The sequence below is a fragment of the Varroa jacobsoni genome, unplaced genomic scaffold, assembly GCF_002532875.2.
Source record: "Varroa jacobsoni isolate VJ856 unplaced genomic scaffold, vjacob_1.0 scaffold_1224, whole genome shotgun sequence".
Classification (NCBI taxonomy): Eukaryota; Metazoa; Arthropoda; class Arachnida; order Mesostigmata; family Varroidae; genus Varroa; species Varroa jacobsoni.
Window position 1 is genome coordinate 6,555 of NW_019214126.1, and position 26,569 is coordinate 33,123.

Sequence of the window (26,569 nt, forward strand, 5' to 3'; positions counted from 1 at the left end):
CTCATATAATCTACTGCCGATCCACTGTCCGATACTCTTGTCAATATGCCGCTTTACGTAGCACATTGTAAACGCGACACACTACTATATTACGTAGCGTAGAAACATTAGAATCTCTATCTGCATTTCTTATATTTTTCTAGAAACAATTTTCTGTAATCACAAAATTAGGTAGACCAATTGTTCACGAGGCGAAACGATTCTAGCGGCAGTGTCGGGACTCCAGTAACTATCACATGCCTCTTGGCTGTTAACCTTGGAACCCAATTGAAAGACCAAGTGGGGGAGTAATCTTTACTATTTCCTTCTTTGCTTTAAGGTCACGCTTTTTTCGGGTGTATTTTGGTTATTGTTAGAATTACCAATAATGGAAAAACACTCAGTCGACTTAGTTGCTACAGTGTGATATTAAAGGCGTACCCCAGGTGTGCATAATCTTCTGTTGTAAAGAACGCCAGCACTTCGTGGCCTTCTTACCTCTTCACTGAATACCACGAAGGTAAATCATAGGCCATCATCGTCATTAGCCTAAAATAGAAATGTATTTTGTCAAAAACGAACATATTGTTCCACCGATACATCATACAGTAACATCATTATTAATTTAATTTGAAATACATTTATTTCTTACTTTTCCTATTCTTAATAATCGAAGAAAATAAATTATATCTGTATTCGATACGAGCAAGCGGGCTCACCATAGCGCTGGTCCTTACCGGCGTTGGTCAAAAGCCAAAAATATCGTTATCTCAATATTAAAAAGTGCCGTAAAAATAGTTAGGTTACTTTCCATATAGGCTGGGATTTAAAGCGGAGCGTCTAATGTCACACTAATTTTAATTGGTTTGGTATAAATTGCTTCAAATGCAATAACAGCGGTGTGTGTGCGCGTGTACTTGTCGAAATCAAGATAGGGCATTATGACAAAACCGAGGTTAGAAAACAGGTTCCTGTTAGGGGTGAGCTCGTTTCGGAGGTGAGGACTAATTATATAGCTGACCCAACGCATTTCAGTACTCAGACTAGTTAAGTTGATAAGTTATTCGGCTATGGCTTTCTAACAGCTGTCAGTTGGTGAGGTTTGTCATTACAAATGGGCATTTTATTGTCTATTACTGTCCATTCTTTCAAAGGAAATCGTAGTTGAAAACGAAGAACATGTAGAGGCTCGGCACTGAACAGGGAGAAAAAGAACTGAGGACACAGTTGACTTTAAATTCGAAACTTCTATGAGGTAAGGATTGTGGCGTGAAAATTTTTCATTAAAAAACAAGCAACCCACATCGTTCGAGAATAGTGCTTATGATTATTTGTAATAAATAAGCTGGAAACCTTGCATACGAAAAAATTAGAAAAAACTCTGTCATTAATCAGAATTACAAGCTAATCTAATCCCTCTAGAACTATGTTACGACTTAGGATCGTCCACTAACGGAAACTTCCTAAGGTGATCAATCAATACCTCTTCCAGGAAAAAATCATCGACAACCGAGTCACACGCCGCTTATTTTAGCCATGGTGTTGGCCTTTTTCCCTATCGACATAAATACCTTCGCTCTTTTTGGCCATCTTGGCAACTAGCTGTTTGTAAAACTACAGAAAGAAGCATCAAGGACATCAAGCTGTGACTTTTCAAGTATATGGAGACGAAGCTTGATTCCAAGATCCAACTTTGAATTTCGGGTTATTATGATCACTGCCCGCAGGCATATCGTATAGCAGGCCTTATTTTTTTTTCAGTGGTGGGCAATAAATCTAGAAAGGTACCACAAGCAGAACAGATTCGGTAATAAAAATCCTGCCTCTTTGGCTCCCGTAATGGGCTTGACAGGACTGTTTCATATCGAAGGTACATCTGATAGAACTTACAACCGCGGCGCCGGATGTAGAACTTGAAATATTTAGCTCAGAACGTTTATGAACAAGGTTTCTTTGATATATCTGTCGGCTACAACGATGCGGCTTTGTCGATAGCTGGATGGTTCCATTGTAGGGTTCCTTGGTCAGTTCAAGGTCACGGAAAGAGATGTAATTAAAAGTATATAAATGAAATTCGTCACGGCACGATAAAGCTCTGTGCTAATGGCTGGCATGTCATTTCTCCTTTCTAATTCGATTAATCTTTACGTATACGTGATGTCGTATAGAGTGGATAGCTCGACGGTAAACCTGAATTGTTTTTTTACGGAACTGAGAACTTTAAGCACTAGTAGAAAAAGTTTACTGCCATCTTTTTGTAAAGCAGTTTAAGGAGAAAGCTGGTCTAACTTCAGCTAAGAATTGAACTCCACACTTCATAGTATGTACAGCTCCTTACCTAATCCAGCATCGCGATGTTCTGCAATTGCGATCTGTCGCCATAATGGCGTGCATACAATACATGACAACGTCGCTTCCCAAATACGTTCGTAAACGAAAAGCAATTATTTATTAAAAAGTGTTAATTAACGAAGCTTTTTGTTGAACATAATTCTATATACTGTTACAGGAAAGGAACGAGAGAGTCGAGTCTCAGAACAGATTCATGCCTATAATTTAAGAAAAGATTGACTCGCAAAGGAAACGAAAGCGGCCTGGGGGCCAAGTTCCGGGTCTACTCGTGTTTTGAGAAGCGCTTCAACTATCAGGTATTGTGCCACGTCATATCTCTCTGAGCTTTTTAGACTAGTTGTCGTAACTTACCGTAGCTTTCAAGTCGCCTGTTTTTGGTAAACAACATTGCCACAAAAACAAATACTAATTAATTTAAAGATCGACACGTGTGCTTACTGGAAACAGGTAATCTACGTATCTAGTATTAAGTCAATGTGTCGATCTTGACCACTAAGAGATAACTCCGAATAAAAAGCGGAAACCTATCCAGACGTTAAAAGGCAATACTCCGGTGATGTAGTATTGTGCAGACGCTTATGTACCTTAAGATTTCGAAGACGATGCACTAGAAGATAAAGGCTGTCCGACGAATTGTAAGCTTACATACGTAAGCTATATCAATAGATCAACAGCAACAAAAAACTCTGCACTTACGGTATTCGATTGTAGGCCTACTTGCTTCCCATCTCAGCATACAGAACTCTACCAGACCCTTTGTCTTTCTTATTGTACACAGCCACGCGTTTCTATCGTAACCTGATTCACGTCTTTGTTGCGTTTCAAGCTGACTTTTCCGATGGATCGATCCTGAATAGCCACCGAGACATCTTTAATAAGCTGAGACTCGGGGCTTCCCAGTGCTAATCATGCGCGTACCCTGGATGTGTATAGTGAAATTGGAAAAAGATAAAGTTGACAATTCGAGCGGTGTAGATACATCGCGTATTAAGCTAAGTACAAAAAATCGGCTGGAAAACTCGCAAGAAGGGTATGCAGTTTGGTAGTAGACCAGCTTAAAAACAAATAATAATAAATGTAAAATAGCTCTAGTTGTACTGCTCAGTGGACAAGAAATGGCCGGTTATGTCATACGGTGGTACTTTGAATGGAAATCGCTCGTTGCTCAAATCTAACGATGTACTATATTCCATTATCTCTGAAAAAAAATAGCGAATGTGCTTACTAAGCGTACACTTATGATACGATTTCTTTTGTGTCAAGATTAAATCTTGTCAACACATTGCTGGTGCTCTCTCTTATACAGGGTACGGGCCTCGACATAGCCTCTCCGTCTCACTCTGGGTAGATCAATGTTTTCTCTGTCCAGGGTAATTCATAGGTGACCTGTCGCTGTGCCTGTGAATAGATGGCGTGTATCTCTAGTGGTCGGCTGCCTTTTTGATTTTGCCACCGTTTACAGATCCGCTCACATTGAACAAAATCCACTATTCGCAGAACCTGCAGTTATTCTGGATCTGCGTTTAGACAGCCTCTTTTCCAGTGAGGTCCGTTAATTAGTTGTTTTCCGCACTGCTATTACACTGACACTGTCGTATTCTGGGGAATCTTCCTCTTTGCGGCTTAGTCCTACTGACGAGGCTGGCAGCCTGTTGAGATACCTTTGGGCACCTGGACTACGCCGTCCCGTTTGTATGCGCGCACACGTTTTGCTGGCTAATCCTAAAAGCCATAACAAGTACTGGCGTATTTGAAGATTACAGTCCATTATTCATGCTTACTTACTTGAAATATCCTCATCATAATTCCGTTACGTTCACTGTTGTTCCAGTTGAGTAGCTTGGCCTGGTTGACCGATAGCCTTCAACCCTGTGGGCTACCTGTGATGACAAACAGTGCCATTCAGCTGCCCTTATATCTGCTTGGAAAGGGAATAAAAAAGGGAAAGGATGGCCATAACAGGTGAGCGCACTATCTACAGTGGCTCCTACGCAAAACGCATTGCGTGAAGGCACTCAACAGGATGGCCTGCGGTTCAGCCATCGGTCGAACACGACATTTAAAGCAAATGACGGTACGCTTGCACGCTGCTAAATTTAACATTAAGTTACGAATAATGTCCGCCGGCTCGAATGGGATTTGGGACATTTATTAAAAAGCTTGCAGACCGTACGACGAGCAGATAAGAGGGAATATAAATACAGTAGGACAAATGCTGCTTCTATCACTGATACGATGGTCTAATAGATCTACAATTGGCCTTAACATAATCAACACAATTTGTATAAGGATGAATAATAACTGTAACAAGGTAGGAAGTGTCACTCATAGTAGCGTAGTCCGCCATTTGTAATTTTACTTTGACGTCACAATTATGTTCTGCACTAACATGACGTTGATTGTATGTACAAATTGTACGTAGAATATTCATTGACCAGACAGCATTGAAACTTCGCGAAAAATTTTGTCAAGTGTTAAACTTCCTGCATCCTCAGTCTTAAAATGTCCCCTTACATAAGAACTCGCATTTTGCACTAGAGAAAGCCGAGAGAACGTTTCGGGTCAGACAGAACGCCAGTTAGACCTGTAACCCGCCAACTTTTCGATGGTTGAGCGATTAACGAATTCAACGACCGCCACTTGAAGCAATGCTTACAATCAGTCTTTATGATGTAAAATAGTCTCTTGTTTCGTCTACGCGTTGACAAATGCTCAGAATAACGGAGCGAAAAGAGTTGCGGCTCGGCATGACAAAGCTGTTTTAGCATGACAACAATTCAGTGGAAGTCTCCGTTTTTACGAAAACTAAGTTTGGAACAATGATGTTTACTGCACTTAATTAACTACGCTGTTCGCAAAGACCCTCACTAATCATTTTCTGGTAAAATAGTCCGAGTAGTATCTGTTACACCCTTAACAAATGCGAGTTTATTTTGAACGTCAACACACGATCTTTCATACGATAGATCATGTCTATTTTCCGACGGACCGTACAGAGATTTAACTGAAATATGTACATTTTTTGAAGGGGGAATAAAGACACTAAATTGCCAATGTTAACGAGCTGCGGAACCTGCCCTAACTGATAGAAATTCCTTCTTAAATGATAGAAATTAATAACCCTCTGCTTTCCACTGATGTGCTGGCAAACGCCCAAGGCAAAGTTCTGACAAGAAAATAACTAAAGATCTGAAATACCTTTAGCAAATGATGCTTTTCTCGATAGAGAACACTCTCTGCCTGGTAAAATTTTTGTTCTATGGGAACCTTTTAGCCTAATATTATTAGGCTTTTTAATCGAACCTTATCTCTGTTTTTGGGTTGAGAGTGGCAAATCATATATCAAAACGCACTCGGCCTCTTTGTACTTAATCTCAGATGACCTTGGGCTTCTTCAATTTTGCGTAGGAAGGTTTTAGGGTTGGTGCAAATTTAGCTTTAGTGGATTCTAAATGAGGCTACCGTTATCCTAACAAAAAGTCTAAAATAATAGAGTCGCAGAATTTCATGGGTGCATACAATTTTTCCATTGCATAGGATCTGCGAATTCATGCGAAATGCATTTTTCTTATGTACAGTAGAAATAACCGCAGCCAATAGGTGTCAGACAAAAAAAAAAACATGTGTTTTTTTCTGTACGTCCGGTGCTTAGGCCGCTGGGCATTAGACAGCTGGCCTCGATTCGGACCCAGATAACCTGGTGCCCCTATGTTTAACGTTGTTCGCAGCAGCAGCAGCACCACCGAGACGTACATTAATAAGCCGTTTCAATGCAAAGCGTCTCCTTCCAATCTATTAGAACACATATTTAACCGTTTGTTCATAAATAGCCATTTGATACATACATAATATGGCATCAAAGCTCACATTTGACGTTTCATTGAAGAACGTCGCAGGTGACTGCACATCTGTGTACGTACATCTAGCTTTGATAATTGTACCTGTATTCCTGTGTACCTTCTCCCTACCATTATCCAATCACATTAGACTGCTGTCTTTCTCGGACTAAAAAGAAAACAATTCTGCAAATAATATATACAAATAACGCAGACCGTTGTGACTGCGAATGCTGGTGCCCATGGCAGCTTGTTTCTATAGTAATATAACAGTATTGTGATGTTTAAAAGATTTAACATTCGAAGTAAGTATCGCGTCCTTTTTTGTACGCGAGACACTATCTGCGTATGTGTCACAGTTGTAAAGTATGTATATATCAGTCATCTAAAACCTTTGTACGACCTTACGTTGGAAGATGATACCTTCAATTGTATTTGGAGAAGCGTTTCGTGTTGGCTCACAGATTCTCCTTTCGCTTTTGGCAGCAGGGAGCGTCGAAGTTTGGTTATCCGAATATACAGAGGAACATATTGTAAGTAACCTATCAATCAGAAAGCGAATTTCGAAAAGCGAGAAAATGGTCAAAATGCATACAAGTCTTTTAAATTCAATCATAGTAATAGCGTTATTGAGAAAAAAAATCCAGTCTGCCAGGTTCCATTTAACTATCCATTAACTACAGCTTCTAACAGGCTAATTATAGCTGCTAGCCTCGATGATAGAATAGTAATGTTTGAACGATACCAACGTGCATGCACGAACAGATTTTGCTAGTGCCTATCCTGATGAAGGACGAGGATCCTTATATAAGGCCAAGACACACTCATTGAGGGCTTGCGTAACGCTTGCTGCTTTACCGAACGATATAGTAAAGAACCGCCTATGATAACTCTCAGCAATAGACATATTTAGTTTGCGCCGCCTCCGATATTTACCTGAGTCTGTACAACCCACGTAACTTTTACTTCATCACGCGTTGTTGCAATGATCGTACGCCAGAAATCCGGCAGGTATACCCTGCAATGTCTATGACATAATAATGGGGCTACAGAAAACAGATGACCAGAAGTAATTTGGCGGCAACTCGTGAAACGCGTTTATGAGCAGATAGTTAAGTGAGAAAAGGACAACGATTCTTACAGTCAACAAAACATTAGAGTTGAATCAAAATATCTATCAGTCATAGTCGCGAAAATCTTCATAAAGAGTCTGCTATTACAGGCTTAGCAGAACATGAACTCGGCTCATACTATAAATCAAGTGAATGAAATTGAGTTCCTTGTTATTATTTATCTGTAGACAAAATTTTTCTTTTTCTTTTACCTCTGGTATTCCTTAAGATTGCACAGACGTATATGCATCTGTCCCGACTTACATTTACGTAATTTAACCGGTGACGTTATGTGGAAAAAAGAAATATTTAATTTTCCTTCTGAGGTGAGGACGCTCTACGATAGAGATGTGTCGTAATCGATGTATCTCGATAAGTTCCTCAAAATCAAGGTAACCCGTCGAACTAGAGTGCGCCTAATTGAAGCTCTTTTCTTTGTTTACGCATCCAGTGAGGAGCACTTCTTCACTCGATAATAATTAAGTCACTTGGGAACGAGCTACCCGTTTTGAAGATTCTGTGTCTATTAGCAAAATCAAAACTGACAGACGCCGATATTACTGCGACGTTGTCTCTGAGAATAATGTATCCCTTCGTTTGGTACAACGAAGTCCACGTTTTCGCGCGTGGCAACTGCCACTGCTGTTTTATCGCTCGCACTAATGGTGTCTATGCTCGTGAAATTATTTACCTGCAATACAAGTCGTTGCCTGGGAAAAAGGGAAACAGACAGAAGCTTCTGATGATAACCGTTAGACAAAAACGATGCAAGAGAACGGAGAAAAAAGGCTATTTTCTAGCGAAAATCAATTTAATTGTACTTACTAACTTACTTAATCCAACTGCGTTCGATTAAATAAAAGTATATTAGGCCATTCAGTTTTGGCCTTAATGAAGAGCCGACTTCAATGCGGTGGCTCGAATCGCTCATTTATCTACAAGATAGGTATAATGGATACTTTTTAGGCGGTGCTCGTTGCCGCCTCTGAATGCTAAACGGACTCAAATGTTTAGCGGAATTTATTGAAACTCGTGAAAGGTTGATAAAACTGCTTTTCTGACTACATTGTCTAAACATGTCTTGCTTGTATCTTCATCTCTCGCTGTCGTGAAAGTTTCGTAGGAAAGCTGAGACTGTATTTTATCATGGTTCACTGAAAGCTGGTCAAAGCTAAAAATTGCCTAGAAAAAATAAACAATCAGAAAGTAATTTATAATATATTCTACCCTCATCGCATTTGAATCTGTCGCCGTACGGTGCTACCTAGAATTTTTGACGAAAATAGATATACGCTACAGCTTGGAAAATTTAAAGTAACTGTCGACCCGGTTCGGTTATCCGGCGACATTAGGTTCTGTCGTTACTTCTACCTCAAATTATATATATATAGTATATGACTTTTACAGACGCGCCTAAATCGCGAATGTACCATATGCCATCATCAAAAACTGTTGGGATATCCATATAAATTTATTCTAGTATCAACACTTGTTGTCAGGCAAAGACGATGAGGTGATGATTTGCTGTAACGGATAAATTGTAGATAAAACTGTGTGTACCACAATGGCGACAAACTGAAGTACGAAAGAATAACAAGGTTGATCCTGAAGCCTTTTCGCAAGTTATTAACGCCGCTTTACATCAGAACAGTTCACGGATCAGTGACAACTTGTTAGCCATACTAAAACTAGAACGGCTATGACTACAAGAACTATATGTCTGAAAGCCAGAATTCTAAAATAACGTCAGATCAAATGGTAGCATAATTACGATAGCGTTTAGACATTATGAGGCCACGGCAAACGCTTTCGTCAGCAGGCCTCTTCTTGCCAGCCTGAAGAAGGATTTGCATCTTATGCGTTTTTAAGACAACGAGGCAACAACTTACAAAGCCCAAAAAAAGGTTACTGCTTTCGAAAGTAATCGCTATATTCTCACGAAGAATCATTGCTGGTTGCGTTCCTCCACAAAAACTTCAGAGTCGGCCTACGATAACACTGAAAAATGTCTCTAAACACCAAGAGTATTTATTCACACTTTGGCATGATTATCGTATACGATGAAGATTAGATCCTGACATTCGACAATTATACTGCGCTAGCGACTCGGATGTACGAGATGGTTGATATGAGAGATAAAAAACGCGGCCAGCTGGAATGACTTTTGTAAATATACGCTGAGGTACGTATGCTTGCGCTGAAATGTTTCATAGAAATTTCAAACGATTCTTAAAAATCTGTATTTTACCACAGAAGACCTCACGTACCTTAATAACGCTTTAGAAGGCATTGAAAAGCCGGTACAGGAATTAGACATCATGGACAATACGTCCAGAAAAGAAGAGTGCTCTGAGTCTGCTAGATCATCTAGGGAACTCCTATGTTCAAACGATGTCAATATTCAAACAACGAAGCACCACTCATGATTTGTCACACTTTCAAGCCCGTTTTCGTAAATCAGCACGCATACCCGTGTTCGAACTGGATTAGGGCAAATACTATGAACGGAGCTTATAATCAGAAACGCTTACACACGATCCAAACGAGCAAAACCAACGATGTGAAATTTTCAATTAGTTAGTGAGCACGCACAGAAAAAGTTATGTTTTTTTCTCAAATCAAATCCTGTTCACTTCAGCCTACCAGATAGAACCATGATTCCATGTTGGTGGCATTTCAGCTGTAAATTTGAATTAAGAGGATTACCACATGCAGGTGAGCTTTATGTTGGTAAGGAACTTGTGGGCGTTTGGGGGATAGATCGGACATCAAAAGATGCTAATACCTGGACTTGAATCAACTTAATAGTACTGTACGACACGCAGGAAAAAGTTATCAAAAAATTAGGCATAATTCATGTTCGAAGGTTCGAGCGAACTTGGGGCTAAAGGACGGAGTAACTGTGTTTTCTGTAATAAGGAAAGCAAGCAAGCCTAGCTAGTTAGTTGTCAATAAAGTTGGATCGACTAGTTCTTCGTAATAACTCATGATAGATCTCGGCACTCCCGTTGAAATTGTGAAACAATATTTTTAATTATAGAGAGAGAGAGCAATCGCATAATTAGGCAATATTATAATTTGTGGGAAAACGGTCGAGGAGTATAACCATCGTCTGATTAGGGTCTTCTTTGTATTGCAGATTTCAGATTTAATGTTCCAGTTGTTTATTTTTGAAGAAGCAGATTCGATAGCTAGGTTTTGCTGCCGATGAAAAGGATATAAGGCTGATCTGCGGTTAAAATGGCGACGTGAAAGGGATATTAATCATGTTAAATCATCACTTGGCACAATTCCGTATTATTCCGTTCTTATATTTAGGACATGCACAGACTGAATGATGAGGTATTGAAAGTACTTACTCTGACTGATCAGTGCGAGACTGATTTCGCAAACATGAACGAGATAATCACACGTTATGTCAACTGCGAGAACTAATTTGTAAGAATTTTGTCAAGACTTGTCAAGATTTATTTCAAAACAGTCAGTTCATTGTGTATAGAAGATATAGTGATAGCGCATATAAGTAATGAAGTAGACGAAGCGCTAATCAAGTATATTTCAGTTCTTTCCGTAACGTTGGAAAAATACGTGACTGAACTGAAGACGATAAGTTGGCACCAATTCCTATGAAGTACGTAGGAAATAATCATTGGCTAGATAAAACATTGAAGACTGACGCCCTTTGGCAGAATTGGAACTATATCTTGGTTTAGATATAATCGTCTTACTAAAACGACCCTGTTCCAACATTTAAAAACGCTTCATACAGAACCCCCAAACATCGTGAGAGTGAAACATTAGCTCGCTTCTATTTCTAGTGATCTAATATTCATGGAAACGTAAAAACTATTGTGTTTGTCATGCGCTGAAGCAACAAATTTCTTTTAAAACAGAGTCAACTTTAAAGTAGCTTAAAAAATATACACATCGATCTTTCCGACTCACTTGATAGAATACATATCCTCCTTAGCCAAAATGCGTCTCTTAAATGGCCTAGATTGACTCTATTAAAGCACTGCTATCAGCGACGACTATACAACTGAAACTTATAGGTAGAAGAAAAGATTTCTGCTGACGCATGAGAACACCCTGTCTGTTCCCAGCGTCTAATAGATGCTCGGACGGTAGGTTTAAGTCTCGAAAACAACATAACACAGTTGTGACCTAAAAAAAGGAACCACAGTTCAACACTCACTACGGTACGTGTAAAGAATATTTAAGGCGCGAGAAAGTGTTGATGTGTGGGATAAGGCACGTTCTGAAGACAAGTACCTGCCATCATTCTGAAAACAAAGAAACCGTCTTATACTAGGTCAAAGATAAATGGATTCGCCGCGTTACCCAATTAAGAAGCAGAAACAAGGACACGCCTACTGTTGTCTTACCTCCGGAAAATGTCAGTCAGAGAATTAGACCGCCAGTACCACCTACAAAGCAACAAATAGCAGTAAGAGGACAGCCAATGGAAAAGCATTATTAATATTACGAAGAAGCACACGTCAATGTTAGCTTTCAGCTAAGTTGTTGCTCATTCACCGAAATAATTGAGCTCGTTGTGTTGAAAAATATATGCGCTTATTTTGAAAGGTACATTTATTCCACTATCGTAGTGTCTTCTATTCAAACGAACGTAGACAGTAATAGTTGTACAGAGGTACAAGACATATTGGTTTTTTGACCGAAAAAAGAACGCAGTAACTTCAGCAACTAATTATATGCTATCATTGTCTAAAAACTTTTTTTTTATCTCTAGCCAAATTTATTTACTTCGTACCAGCATAAATTCTCATTTGCTTCGGGGTTCTTCACAGGGTCTGGTGCTGAGGACTCGTCGAGCCAGTTTTTGAGATCCTATTTGGCGTCAACTCTGTTGTTACGTAATTTACTACCAGTAGAACGAGTATGTGGTAGTCAGCCGGCGCAAGGTCGAGTGCAAAAACCTTACATCTCAGTTCTTCAAAGGTATCTTCACTGACTTTTGCCACGTGTGGCATAAAATTGTCGCGAAAAAAAAATTATTATTTCGCCTACTGAGTCTCTTCTGTCGGATAGCTTCGTGCGCTTAATGCGATCGGACAATGGGCAAATCTTTGCTGAGCGTTTTTTCTTACGGTTGTTCCACAGAACGCAAGTTATACTATTTTTTCAAAATGGGGATCTAGTTTATTGGGATTTTTTGTAGAAATTCGTCATGCTGGCTGCGTGTCACCCGGTTCCATACTCACAGAAAAGGATCTGTTCTGCGCACTTAGTTTTTAGCGCACTTGAACTTACAGTGTTTAAATTCTCGAGGTTCATTTGCCTACGACTTATACATTTGCCGTGCTTCTTTATGAGCGCCCTCAAGCAGCCCTTATCAATCACTGATGGCCTAAACGCGAGAGAACAGTCTAGATTCGGTGTGAACAATTCTTCCAAAGATCGTCTTCACACCGTATATGGCACAAATGTTGCGCGCTGCGTCGTCAGCTTTTCGATCTCGGCAAATAGGTGAAGAGGAAGTAGGTGTCGAAAAGCGTTTTTTCAGTAAGAACGTTCATCCTTGAAGCTTCAACTCTAGCAGGTAGAATCCCGTTTGCTACACAATCAAATTACACAGAGATAAATTTTTGAATGGTATATAGAAATAAACAATTAGTGAAGTCATACAGAATGAAGAAAGCATTTGAACGTTACGTATTCACCAGTCTAATGTTTCCTATAATAAGGGATTTGTTAAAAAAAAAGAAAGGGAAATAATAAAATTGATTTAATTGGCTGTTGCTGGACACAGAAGAAGGTCTTGCAACACTAGTTTGATACCGAAAGCTATTGTGGTATAATTCTATAACAGTTTGCCAGCATTATGGCCACTTAGGTTGGAATGTGCGCGTTTTTATGTTTTGTAGGTTAATGCAGTCTTCAACATATACAGCACAATGCCTTATTGATTTTTTAAATACATATTCTCAATCGTAGCTTTACAAAGGAATATAACTGCCAAAATTTCTTTGGTTGTAACAATGGCAGCAAACAGTGCAAGCTTGCACAGAGTGGCATCAGATTTTTTGCAACGATAGACGAAGCTTAGCACTGTGATATTGTTCTCGGTTTCACGATAGTTCTATTTTATGTCGTACACTTATACGCACCTGAAACGGGTTCTGACGTTGGTCTGCCGGCTGTCGAGGCCTACTTTGTGCGGGATATGGGCTTCCGCCGGCTTGATTCATGCCTGGGCCCTCCATAGCTCTCGTTGAGATGAGCGCATTGATGTTATCCTTGGCGAGACGGCTGGTTTTGGAGACTCGACGTTTACGTTTACCTCGCTTGTAACATAACATTTTAAGTTTGACAAAATATAAGGCTTTTCCCGTAGACCATAACGTTACCTGTTGCGCTCTGTCATGTGTTTTCAGGAGGGTTCGAGTAATGCTGTTTACGTACATTAAACGCAACAGAGCAAATCTATTTAGTGGCTTGATCAGTGTGGGACCCCGCCGATATAGCAACCCGCTAAACCTCAATTTCCTTGGACGCCATTTTAACAATAGGCTTTATATACTCATTTGACTAACTCCTTTTAAATCAGTTTTTAATAAAGTCTTGATGTGATTAGCATCCCGTATGCGCTCCACAGGTACAACCATATGTAGAAATTTAAGATCTGCTCTAATAATCAGTGGTTGGAACTTTTGCGGTACCCTTAACCGAGCTGCCTTCTAACTGCTGTCAACAATTAGTGAACCAAGACTTCGTATTTGTTCTGCAGATTTCTCAAAATATCACAGTGCCGTGAAGCGTCACGTTAGAAAACGAGATTCTTGGCGTGTTTCCAGATGCTTGAAGACCGCCGACGCTCTGTTGTGGTTACATCATGAAGCAAAGATATCAAAGTGGCCTCGTGATACCCGCCTGTTGGGTAAAAATACTGCAAATGACGCTGACAGCGGTCAAAATGTTTACCTTTTTCTTTATAAACGCAAGCAATCGATGATTAGATGACGGCATATTGTGTAATTATAATGGGTGCTTTCAGCAATATCGACAACATATTTCCTTTGGGTGTAAAAACAAAGGATGATGACAAACATTTGGCAGAGAATGAATTATAACTTTGTAATCTGTAGCGTGAGCCGCTTGTTAAAAATTTTTAGTCAAACAGCGCACGACGGCAGAAACGGACTTGAACGAGATAGGCAGTTTAGAAAAAATGGGAGAACCACGAACTTCTTTCAACATTTTTTTACAACACCATTAGTGAGAGCCAATAGCTAGCCAACCATGAAAAGGCCCAAGTTTCAGGCATCTACGAGGTTTCGGCAGCGATTAGGCTGGACGTTAAGAGAGAGCTCGGACCATATAATATACTCTTAGTAAATATGTCTAACTAGCATTGTAATAATCGATATTACTACAGGTAAATATTGTAGAATAACTCTTTTTTGATTAATAAATAAAAGTAAGACGTAATTTGGGAACTTCAGTAGGCCATCGACTTTCAATGAATGCGTCTAATGAAAATATTCCTTTGATCTACTTTCCAGATGCAGTACACTTGGCTACATAAGGAAGAGTACCTAAAACGGCAGGTTCATGTAGCTTTAGCACTGATGTCAATTCTTGCTATGATGAGCGCCTGTAGAATTACTGGTGCCATGCAAACGCTGTTTCTATACTCAGAAACTTCTCAGACAGTTCCAATGGTGGTGAGAGAACGTGGAAGATTTATAGCGACCATCAATACGAGCTCCGATAGAAATTGTCGTGTACAAAACCAATCAGGGAATAATCCTTATTCGTTCCTGTGGGAATCGTTGCTAACTATGTACGACGAGACACCATCAATATTGCAGGAAGTTGCGTTTACTCTGGTAAGAATTCAAATAAAAGTTATGTCGGATGTTTTTGTCTAAGTCAGCCATAATGGGAGAACTGATCTGCGTAACCCTAAGAGCAATAATGAAAGTAGCTATGCGATAACAGCTGCAATGATTTAAAAGCTTATAAAGGTTTAAGAATTAGGATGGACTTATTAAGACCAGCGGTTGGACGGGCTCACGAACGCTTTCAAAGTGTGAAGCTGTCGTGATCTTGTCCGGGAAACGCGACTATGACGCTGGACATTTTTTTTCCGCTTTCAAAATTTCGCGTACGTAAAATTGGAATTCTGTTATTTCAGCTACAGGGCACATTAAGCTCTGTCGGTTCACCACTTCTGGTGTTTATCGTATACTCGGTGGCCATAGGCGCTCAATATGGGGCTCTAAGTGTGGAGTATCGGCTGGAGGAGCATAGCAGTCTAAACGCTGTTGCAGATCTGGTAATAACGGTTAACCAAGCCACGATTATTTCTATCATCGTCGCTTCCTCGCTGCTTCATCTTCTGATTGTTATGACTTGCGCTTTGAGACTTGACCCGGACATTCTGGTTGTGCCACTTGCAGGTGCCGCGGGTCATTTCACATACCTATTCTTCTTTGTTTCCATACACGAAGCCAATAGCAAAGGTAAGTTAGCGTCCAAAAAAGTTATACGTACAGTTTCTGTGCGCGAATCCTTTAAATTGATCATCGCTATTATTGTGTTGAAACATAGTCGATGGTCGTTTTACTCTGCTTTTAATTTTTCGTTATATATTATCACTATTTATATACTAGTTGAAAGCGCTCACTTTTCTAGAAATTGATCGTCCAGTGAACTCAATTTCACGTTGAGTTCAGGTTTCGGGTGAAGACAAATGTACATTTTTGACCTCTGCTCTACTTTACTTGATGCCTAAATCAAAAGCCACCCCAAGCATGCCGGGATATTGGTGCCGGGTATAGCCAATGGGTTCTATGCAGGAGGACTTCTCGAAGAGGTTTGCTAAGTTCAAAAAAACGAATCTCAAATCAGGCGAGCGTACCTCACTCCGATCGGCCATCCGAAGCCGGCGAGCACCTCAGGTGGCAAACAGCCGCTGAATTGGCCGAGAACATGAGCTGCCAACCCCAGACTGCTATTAGGCATATCGAGTGTATTTTTCAGCCATTAGAAGCCATAAGCCCGAGACACAAAAGATAAAGCTCCGCATTGACCTTCAGCGGCTTACCCGACAACCGGTAACGAACAATAAGAGTGAATGGCTTTTACATTGAATTATTACTCGTGACGAAAACCATATCAACACAAAGAAGGGAACGAGAAATATGCCTACGTTCCAGCTTATCCCAGATCTTCATTACAAAAAAAGCATGATCCACATTTGCTGTCACTGGCACTGTTTTGACTAAATGCGTGGAAAAAACAGACAGACAAGAATCTGTATATGGTCCGGTTGCACCGAGCGAGCGAGGTTACGCAACTCTGACATACGAAGTTATCCTTTATCCCAGGCCGCATATGGTAAAAACTATCAAAATCGTTTTACATTGATCACAGTCTCCAGATTTGGCTCCTTCTGATTACCACCTTCTCTGATACTAGGAAATGAAATTTTAGTAGTCTCACATTTGACTGCCTACAAGGGTCCCAGAGGCTGGCTAAACGAACCTGTCAACAATAGACCCGAAAATTTCTAATGAAAAGCAATAAGTTAGTTAGTAGGTGGAAGAAGGTCGTGAAAAGAGATGGTAAATACATGAAAAATACGTTTGCGGCTAGAATTCGGGCAATACCGCTGCGTTTTCTATTAACGGAAGAAGTGGCGTTAACTTATGTTCTAATTTAGTACGTGAGCGATTGTACGACTTCATGATCTATAGATATTCCAGAAATAGATCAGGTTAGCCATAGGCACGGCAATGGAAACAACTGCAAAAGCCCTTAGCATATGCCTAAAGTGAAACCGAGCCTTACTCGTAACTGCAATCCATATAGAACTATTACACAGATATGCTGATCGATAATTAACAGCAAGGCACGTCTTGGTCCGTCTAAAAATTTAGAATTTACTGGTGTTAGTCAGTTAACGTTGGCAAGATAATATCTATTACGTGCTTCGCTTGCGTACTTAATAAAATTCATCGATAGTCGAGAGGCAGGTTTGCTTGAGTATAAAGCTTAGATATATCCTATTCAGTTAATATAACCTTAAGAGCACGACGGTAATATCACATCTAAGGTACGTATGTAAAGAGCCCGAAGACCACATAGACCTAGAGTGACACCGGATGAAGCAAACAACTTCTAAGAACTTTCTCCTATTTTGATGACATATTTTGCGAAAGTTAAGTCGAGACTCCTTCTAACGTTCGATTTTGCTGGGTATCCTACGATGAGACAGTTATGTACGAATTCGAGCTACAGGAGGTAGCTATCACTGTTAGGTCACGAAAAAGATTTCCGCACGCGCTCGTCTAGTTCGTCTCGAAAAAATGCTTCGGATGGCATCAGTCAGAAGTACAGATATTGTATTCTGCCACATTCAGCATATATTGAAAATTTCGATTTGGATATTTGTACAAATGATTTAGCTCGCTGGCCTAATATGCGATACTTCATTTTGATGCGTCGTCATAAACCGGTCAGAGTTTCGCGTGAAGATCGATAAATCATATTTGTTAATAACGCCAGTCACAGTCTTCAAGTGTTCGAAAACAGCCTATACAGCAGGCACCCAATATGCGTTGTACGTTGTTCGTGCAGATCGCGTATTGGGTGAATATCTTTTCGTAGGCCAAATGGACACACTGAGGACCGTAGTGTTGCTCATCATAGGAATAATAATAGTAATATTATTACTTGCTCGAAAGTGATTCTACTGCGTAGAAAAAGGTCTACTGTAAAACGGTTGCTAGCAGGAAGTCAATGACTATTACCTCGAAGGAAATAGAAAATTTGTTCATTTAGATCATCAGGAAATTACGTAAGGTTAAACTTCTCTACCCAAGTAAGGTGGTCTATGTATACAGCGTATCTTAGCCGATATATTTCGTGAAGTTGCAATGTTTACCGAGAAAGGTCGGTCAAGTACCTCAGTAACCGCTGACAGCGAGTGCTCGAGCCGTTACTTCGGCAAACTCAGACGTCTAAGGTACGTGTAAGAAGGTATCTACTACAGGAATACCAGGCATAAAAAATGTTTGACACCGTCTACGGTCATCCAAAAAACTACTCATATTAAATAACTAATGAGAATGGCGGCTTAATGGGAAAAACACAGGTACACCTGTATTCTAGGTGCTAATAATTAGAAAGGCATTCCCGGCCTTCATGTTGACCTAATATCCTCTCGCCAAAGGAGACTCTTATTTAGAAATTCGACTAAATTAGGGTCGCTTGCTTCGATATTTGGCTACGATAGCAATGTAACTTGGTCATCAATTATAACGCTAGGCGCAAACAGAAAGTCATGTCATTTTAACGATCAGCATCATTGCTATTTTGGACTCTAAGGATTCTGTAACCCGACCTTGATCTGCCGTAGATACTGCTAAAAGCTGATCCAGGATAAAGACTGATTGATTACAGAGGCGGTAAACTTGATTAATATTCCCCTCTCGAACTTTTTTTGATCCTTCCTGTTGTCCAGTTTGATGTATGGGGCATTGTAAATTCATATGGTCACTGTTGCCCCCGGCATAGAGAGATTAAAACGTTTTAGAAAGCTGCTGAATCTACGACAGAACGATCACGGATTTTCGTGTTAACTAACATTTCCAGGTGTCGGTTCTATAAACGTTTTTCCTTTTTATTTTGATAAACACTTCACACCTGGATGCATGCGTTTGAAATCATTATCGGCTACATTACTGAGGTGTTCTTTAACAGTTCTCTTAGCCCTTGCTTGCAGCATGATACGGAGCGTCTATGTTGGCTGAGATCTTTGATTTTTGCCGTGACTTTCTTGAATGCTGCGTAAACAATTTCGATTCGGTCGTCTGAAATGAAGCCTTAGGCCTGAAATGATGTCTGAAATGGGCATCGTAGCGTTTTGGTTGCAGTTTTATAGATCACTGTCATGTATGGAAAAAGCCTTTGTGGGTACCTGACGCCAACAGTCTCCTTTCCAAAGATAAGCAAAGTACGTATGCACTGGCAAACTTCCAGTTCATTCAGTAACACCGTGCCTGTAGTTAAACTTATTTAGTGTGTAGCGTCTGGAATCATCTAGAACTTCTTCTATGACACCATACAAGAAACAGATCGTATTTCTTTCTCCTTCTCGGCATCTTCCGGCGAAGCCTCATTGTTTGCAGGAAGTCCTGAGAAATTTCGCCCTTCCATGCTAGCCTGGTTTCAATATTGTGTTCGAATTTACACGAAACCTGAGGTACCATTGTAGTCTTGCTGAGTACATAGTACGAACACGTTCAGCCCAAAGCCTACTCTTATTGATGATACCGGTACTACAAGCTACAGCATCCATAACTGAAGTACGTAATAGTTGTAGGGGCTTAATGGAAGGATATATGAAGTAGCAGAGTAAAACGGGACTACTACTAATGCCAATAGTACAATAGCATTATTAACAGGAGAACAGGGCCGGTTATTTAAGAAATAGGTAAGCTGTTTAAGGTACGGGACTAGCCATAATGAAAGCGCAGGGGGTAGAAATTATCCAGGATTTTTCGGGAGGAGATAATTGAAAAAGCTTTTCAATAGGCGAAGTGACAAGGCTAAGTAATAAGTTAACGGAACCGAGATGAGAGTTTTGCCTTAGACGAAAGTAATAATTTGGCCTTTATATAACACTGGCAGTGGAGATCAAAAGTGAGAAGCGTAGGCGATATTCACGAGAACGTGTGGGGTAGACACCGTGAATGTTGATGCAGTAAGACCTCAGATGGACTGACTAATAAGCTAAAAGATAGAGGTGAAGTTAATGAATTGGAATATGTCGAGAACAGTGCAGAGTGAATGGTATAGAGGCTAAGGAGGTACAGGGAATTCCAAGAATGACAAGAAGGACATCGTTTTGTAAAATTTGGGAACTACCTATTTAGCAGTTATGGCTCACCCCAACACGAATACGTAGTAGGGAATAAGAGAAAGATTTATAAACTTGGGTTAATATTTTCAAAATTGTTCAGGGGGGTTTGAAGTGGGGGAGAGACCCCCACGAACAACACGAAAACATTGGGGCGAAGCAGACGAGAAGGCGAATAATATGGAGTTAGCATTTCTCACTGATGCAACACACCGTATAGCTAACAATCGGTAAAAGCCATGACATGTAGTAACTTATGTTATATCGGCGCTGACCCTTCACAAGGTAAACCTGCTGTTTGCAAAGTTCGGCCTACAAAAGGCTCAGTCATGCAGTGGGTATTTCCGAGACAACCCACTATGTAAAACTTCGCAGTTTGTATTTGAAGTGATTCAATACATAGGAAGTAGAGCAAAAAAAGTGGCACCTAGAATAAAACCTTGGCTGACACCTTTAAGAAGTTGTAATAAAGTAGACAGAGCTTCTGAGGTGTTGTCTTGAAGAGGACCATAAACAGGTATCGTCAGAAAGCTCTAGAAGGAACATATGAGGGCAGCATGGTTTAGATAATGGAAAGCCTTGGCCACACCAAAGGATACTCCAATTGCAGATGACACGCATCTTATCATAGCAAAAGACAGCCGAAAAGCCCATCTCAGAGAAACAGACTTTTCGGAGGTCAATCTGATAACAGAAAATTCGAAGCAGAGTGAGTATGCGTTGTTCGAACATTTTTGCAGGAAAAAAATTATTAACTATGAGTTTGTAATAGGTGAATCTCGTCTTGGAAATCATCTCTTGGATCTTTCCTGTTACAAACGAGAATAACAGCGGCTTCTTTAAGAGCAGATCGGGGTGAACGGCTTAAGTTGTATACGGATGCTAAAAGAATTACTAGAATATGTATACTAGCTTTAGAGGCCTTGAAGAGCGTCGATAGTGGTGCTTCTTCATAACTGGCTTTACAGCTACCACAGACATTTGCGAATATGAAGATGAAAGGGCGGCTTAAGATAGATTCAGGGCATAGGAGGATCAAGTCCGGATGTGTGCGTGAAGAGCTACATTCAGCCTGCAGCTTTGATCGAAGAAAAACAGTCTTTTATACTAGCTCAGTCATCTTTATATAATGGTTATTAAAGAGCTTTTTGCGAGGATAGATAAAATATCGATTAAAGAGCACATAAGGTCAAGCTGAAAAATTCATTACGGATCTTTGGGTTCCACATGTATTTTATCTTTTAGAAACCAGCGGAGTACGTAGTGGCCTACAAGGGTCGATCGAAGAATATCAACTTCCTTGCCGGGGTCTATGGTCATGAAAAGTTGCTTTCAAGTTCCGCTAATTAGAGGTTGAATGTGTAAACGTAAAGGGAAAAATCATAAGTGGCAATAGGGTAGTGATCAGATAGGCTACAGGATGTAAAAACACGTGGCTAAATCGTAGCTAGCGATTCCTATCTGGCGACCCATACATGCCTGAGACAAGTGTCAATGTAAAGTGTGATGAGAGTTCTGATTGAGGGAAAGGCCCAAAGAGAGGGAAAAGGTACTCCTTGCAACAGGGATGTGATAATCAGAAGCTAGAATATAATATATACTAATAAAAAATAGTAATAGGTTGGCATTGAGGTATTCTAGGAGAAAGATGGTTTGGCCGGTAGAGAGAGCTACTGATGTAACCTCAACAAGATGAACGGGCGATCGCGAGTTATCACAAGGATTAGAATAACTGCAAATTACTGTGGCGCGCCTATTACGCTGCATGCAAGTAATGACAAGAATTTCTATAGTTTAATCAAGATAGGTATGGGTAGTTAGTAATTGGAAGTTATATTGTAAATAATTAACTATTTCATAACTTTGTCGTTCAGTGCGACATGGGTGCAAAGCGTAATAGTGGGTAATAGAGAATGACTGATCGTAATGAATCAGGCACTTTTCGGTTACGCAGGAGATGTCAAAGTTATGAAGGCGAACAAATTTTTTGAAAATATCGAATTTGCTATCGGTCTGTAATTTTATAAGCCTGGAGAAACATGGAAATATTAAAAAAAAAACCCTGGCTATTTTTCACTAAAATCAATTTATACATAGTTACTTATTCCTCCTCTTCAGGTATTGTGCTACGTAACGGAGTCGGTGTGTGGGGGGGGGGGGGGGTAGGGTACTCAACTTACCACCTCCATGGTGTAATAACCTCAAGTGCTTAACTTAATTGGCGAATTGAAATTGCGTTCAATTTAAAACATTATTAAAAATAACGTCGCCGTTACGGTTACTATTAATGTGCCTCGGTTCAGACTTCGAGCCAGATGGATGAAGATAACCCGGCTGTGGTCACAATGATATGTGGCATAGTAAACGGGACACCCGTTAGTGTTTCGTATCCGAAAATTTACGCACAGATTTATATCTGTGCACGTAATCGCATTGGTAAACGTGCGCGTGTACGTGTTCTCATTGAGTTGATTGGAACGTCTAGAAAAGCCTATCATATAAATATATTTTTTAATTTGTTGACAACTGTTACAAAAATACTGTTCGAAATAATTGTTAGCAAGGAATCGATAATAAAAGTAATAAGATTCTTAATATTGATTGATTGATGAGGCCAATTCATTAATGATGCTGTTTGGCTTTAATCCTTTTCGATAGGGTAACGATGCGTGGACAAAGTTGTAGTCAAGGGTAAGTAGTTGACCATCGCTAATAGTATAAGAGCCGGCCGTACATTAGTCTGGATGTAACGGCAACAGTAAGTTTATAGAGATGCCGCAGCCCGCTCCGCAAATGCACGAACGTCTCTGTGGGTGTTACTGAACAGAGCAAGCCTATGATATATATCAATATCATTTATATCTGTAATGCTCTAAGTGCCGAATTACTTAGGACGGAGGACTAGAGATAGTCTCATCCACAAGTAAATTGTATCTATACGAATGCAAGCAGCCTGTTTAACCGGTTCACTACCACCATCGTGGAAGGACTCATTTTCCTAGTGCACCGGAGTAATTTCAGTCTCAATGGCTGTGCATCGCTTACTGACATCATCGATTACCTTCTAGATACCACCATAGAATTTTTTAGGGAACTCTTATAGAGAGGCGTTCGATACTTCTGACATCGTCGTCTGATCAGGTGTTATTCATCTTGTCAGATATAAGAGATAACTGATATTCAGAGATAACTGAATACACAAAACCACTCACCTATTAGTATACGTTGTGCGAAGTAAAGCAACCTTTTCCGCTTCTTATCTGGGACGTTTCACTATCAGGAGCTGTGACTGGAAACAGGTCTATAGGATAGCTCTCAAATAATTCAAATGTTCTACGATTGTTTTGTTGATCTTGACTGAAAAATAATGAGACGAAGCATTTGATTTCGTATTTTGGTGGAAACGATAAACACAAAAAATATAAATATACCGGGTTAGGACGTTACTGCGTATCTTCGCAATGAGGCAGCTGACGGTCCGGTTTTACGTCATTTGTAACCGTCCCGAGACGCTAATTCGTTCTCACACTCACTGAACATTGTAGTTATAAACAGTTGATTCGATTTTCCAAATTGAAAAACGTAAGAGCTGTGTTATGGATTCGCTATCAAAGCTTCCGCAACTAAGCGCTTCTTCTTAAATCGCCTTTCGACTTTGACGCCTAAATTTTTAGCTGACGAAATCAAACTTATGCCAAAATGAGTAAACCCAGGCTTGTAGAAAATCGTTATCTAACCCGTTTTTTGCAAGCCTCTGTAGCATCCTAGATCACTTTTACTACTAGAAAAGGCACGCCACTCTGTATTAATAACTTTTATCAGGACTGATTCGATGTCGGACAGCAGGGTGGTGTACGTTATCGGCACCGAAGTGCTTGTAGTTAATAAAAGAGGCCGATCGATCAATAAGTAGATCAGCTACCAATTCGTACATTCTATGATTTCCTTTAAATAACTTCGGTTCTGCAAAACAAGCTTCTTTACCCTTTGCCATTGGCGATATGTTACAGTGCTTTTATACGGCTAGCAGTTTCCCCAGTATGCTTATTTTATATGCTCGTGGCACAGAAATCGAGAAATTTGTTACGTAGAAACGCACTATCGCCTTGGCGACGTCTTATTTTCTCTACCATGCGCCATTAGAGACCATACTGTCTAAATGACTGGGATACGTCGTGGGTTGTGTCGGGTACAGCAAACAGCGGAACTGTGGCCCATTATCTACCAGACATTCTCGTGAATGCCCAACAGTGACATACACATAATATTTTTAAACCGAGTTGATTCTGTTGACGTCTGTCGTATTATAGTTTAGAATATCATACGTTTATATGGTAAACTCAGAGTGGAAGCGTCCCTGCTTGCAGTTAGACTTGCATCGTTTGCTTGAAATTGGCTGCCTTCGTCTGGTAACATTCGGCAGTCTAGCGTGATTTTCCTTTCCGTTTTTTTCATTTGCTTCGTGTTGATACGACGGCTGCGGATTAGTTCATGTAGAGATCCCTAGTTAAGGCTAGAAATCTCCCTTGGCGCTTAGACTGACACTTCCACATCGTTTAGCCAGCGATTATACGCGCCGACGAGATGGGCACGCGCGGTAAGGCATTGAGTATCTGCTCAGAGGCCAAGTCTGACAATAGGTCGCTTGTCTTTTATCGGATGCCAGTGGTGCCAATTTTTGCTTTCGCTTGTTTCCGGAAAGCGTTTCGGTGAATCTATTCTTGTGATAGTTGCGGTCTGGTGAGGTGGTATGCCAGAAGGATTTTTTCATCAAACTCACGTTTCAGCGTTCTTCTTGGGATTGAGTCTCACCTTTGGTAATTAGGATGCGTGCAACAGATCGGTTTTGGGTACCGCGTCAACAATCTTATTTTATAATTACTACAATGCAACATATAGTAGTAATTGTTATACCTGTGTCAAAAACAAAATACTACGATTAAAAAAATATCGAGCATGTACGCTATTAAGTTGAACATTCGCAGCAGAGCGCGCGCCTCTGTGAGTTGGTTACGGCATCTTTTGTTTGTTCCAAAGTTTAAAATTAGGAATCAATGCCTGCTATAAGATGGACTCGAACCGTTTTTGGTGGACATTTAATGTATTGTCTGCTGTTACGTAGGCTATGTATGTATAGGCTGTTAATGTTTCTATGGGCTAGCGTGTTTAGTTCGAACACCTCAAACATACTGGTGATGGCGATGTCAATCCTGCCAAGAGAAGCCGCTGTGTTTTTTCCCTTGGAGACAAGTGCTTAATGATCGTGTCGCAGTGATCTTACTGGTTTTCTTCAGTTATTCCTTCGTCCTGTGTAAAAAACGATGCCAAATACAACCTGTACTTCGTTTTTGTCGTGCGTTACACATTAGTTTTCTTAGGGAAAGGATTTAGTCTGTTCTGATTTTTATGTAGTTAGATCGCTGACCGTCTGTTGTCAGTGTTTAGCTCGATAATAGACACCACGCCTTCAATCTTTATTAGGTTACATTTCCCTTAATATCTGTCGCAAGTTATTAGCGTGTGTGATACTTTTAAATCTGCTGCGGTCAGTTTCGGTAATAAACACACGCTTCTTAGCCGTTTATTGTTAGATCTTACTATGTGGGACATACATATATTTCTTAGTCTTGTAATAATAGAATAGAACCGAAGGTTACGTATCGTTAAAGCTAAAATGAATCGTAATGATGGTAACTTTTTATGCAATCTATTTCTGAAAACGTACACTTGAAGAACACTATATATTAAGTATAGAATATAAATAAAAATAATGTTACATAAAACTCTCTCAAACTATCAAAATTTTGGGTTAATTTTTATAGGATTTTATAGAATAGAACTTCCGCTTTTCCTCTCTCTCTCTCTCTCTCTCTCTCTCTCTCTACCTTCCTCTTCCTCTTTATATACATAGCATTCGAGTTCCCATATGTAACCTCTCCATCCAAAATAATAGTGGGATCTGTTTGTGCATTATATGCGTTTTCTGGGCACGAAAAGTCCCGTAATCACGAAGACTTGGGTCAAAGGAAAAAGTGGCTTGAAACCCATGTCGAATATTCGTTCGCTGAATCCAACAAGGTATCGGTGCGGTAAGGTCTGGCATTATCATCAAGTAACCAGGCTATGAGCTTTCGATAAGTATGCCGACACTCCGTGGGTCTCCCGAGCAACTCGAGAGAGCGGTTTGCATTAATTGTTTCATTTTTGCCATAGAGGATGCTTCTAATGTCCATTGAAACCACTTTTATCATCGCTTTGGGTCCGAATAAACTCGGTACTACTGTCGAACTAAAACGTAACAAGCCTAAAGTCAATTGACAGGGATCCATTTCTTGCTGAGTTCCCACATTTTCGGTATTTAGGTTATAATTCTGTAATTTAATAGATATGAAGTGCCA

The 26,569-nt window shown here is 40.1% G+C and overlaps 1 protein-coding gene and 1 long non-coding RNA gene across 21 annotated transcripts in view; one reads left to right on the forward strand and one right to left on the reverse strand.

The window, feature by feature from the left end:
- The first annotated feature begins 536 nt into the window (after positions 1 to 536).
- LOC111267802 (uncharacterized) overlaps positions 537 to 26,569 on the forward strand; it is a 53,098-nt gene continuing 27,065 nt past the window's right edge. For 6 of the 19 annotated variants that reach the window (XR_002684840.2, XR_002684842.2, XM_086971452.1 and 3 more), the window contains exons 1-3: positions 6,330 to 6,700; positions 14,806 to 15,132; positions 15,441 to 15,768. Coding sequence is in view for 17 of the 19 variants with exons in the window: in XM_086971452.1 (XP_086827578.1) it covers positions 6,584 to 6,700; positions 14,806 to 15,132; positions 15,441 to 15,768 (772 nt within the window). In the remaining 2 variants the exon portion in view is untranslated. Of the gene's footprint in view, positions 1,235 to 2,377; positions 2,628 to 6,329; positions 6,701 to 12,090; positions 12,242 to 14,805; positions 15,133 to 15,440; positions 15,769 to 22,289; positions 22,353 to 26,569 lie in introns of those variants that run through there. The other 13 variants (XM_086971453.1, XM_022846307.2, XM_022846308.1 and 10 more) reach the window with 9 other exon arrangements.
- LOC111267803 (uncharacterized) lies at positions 12,249 to 23,459 on the reverse strand. 2 transcript variants are annotated; one of them, XR_002684845.2, is made up of 3 exons: positions 23,384 to 23,459; positions 13,411 to 13,587; positions 12,249 to 12,857 (listed from the first exon to the last, which is right to left on the reverse strand). It is a non-coding gene; the product is annotated as an uncharacterized LOC111267803 (long non-coding RNA). The 2 variants fall into 2 exon arrangements; XR_015313963.1 differs by lacking the exon at positions 23,384 to 23,459 and having other exon boundaries at positions 13,411 to 13,647.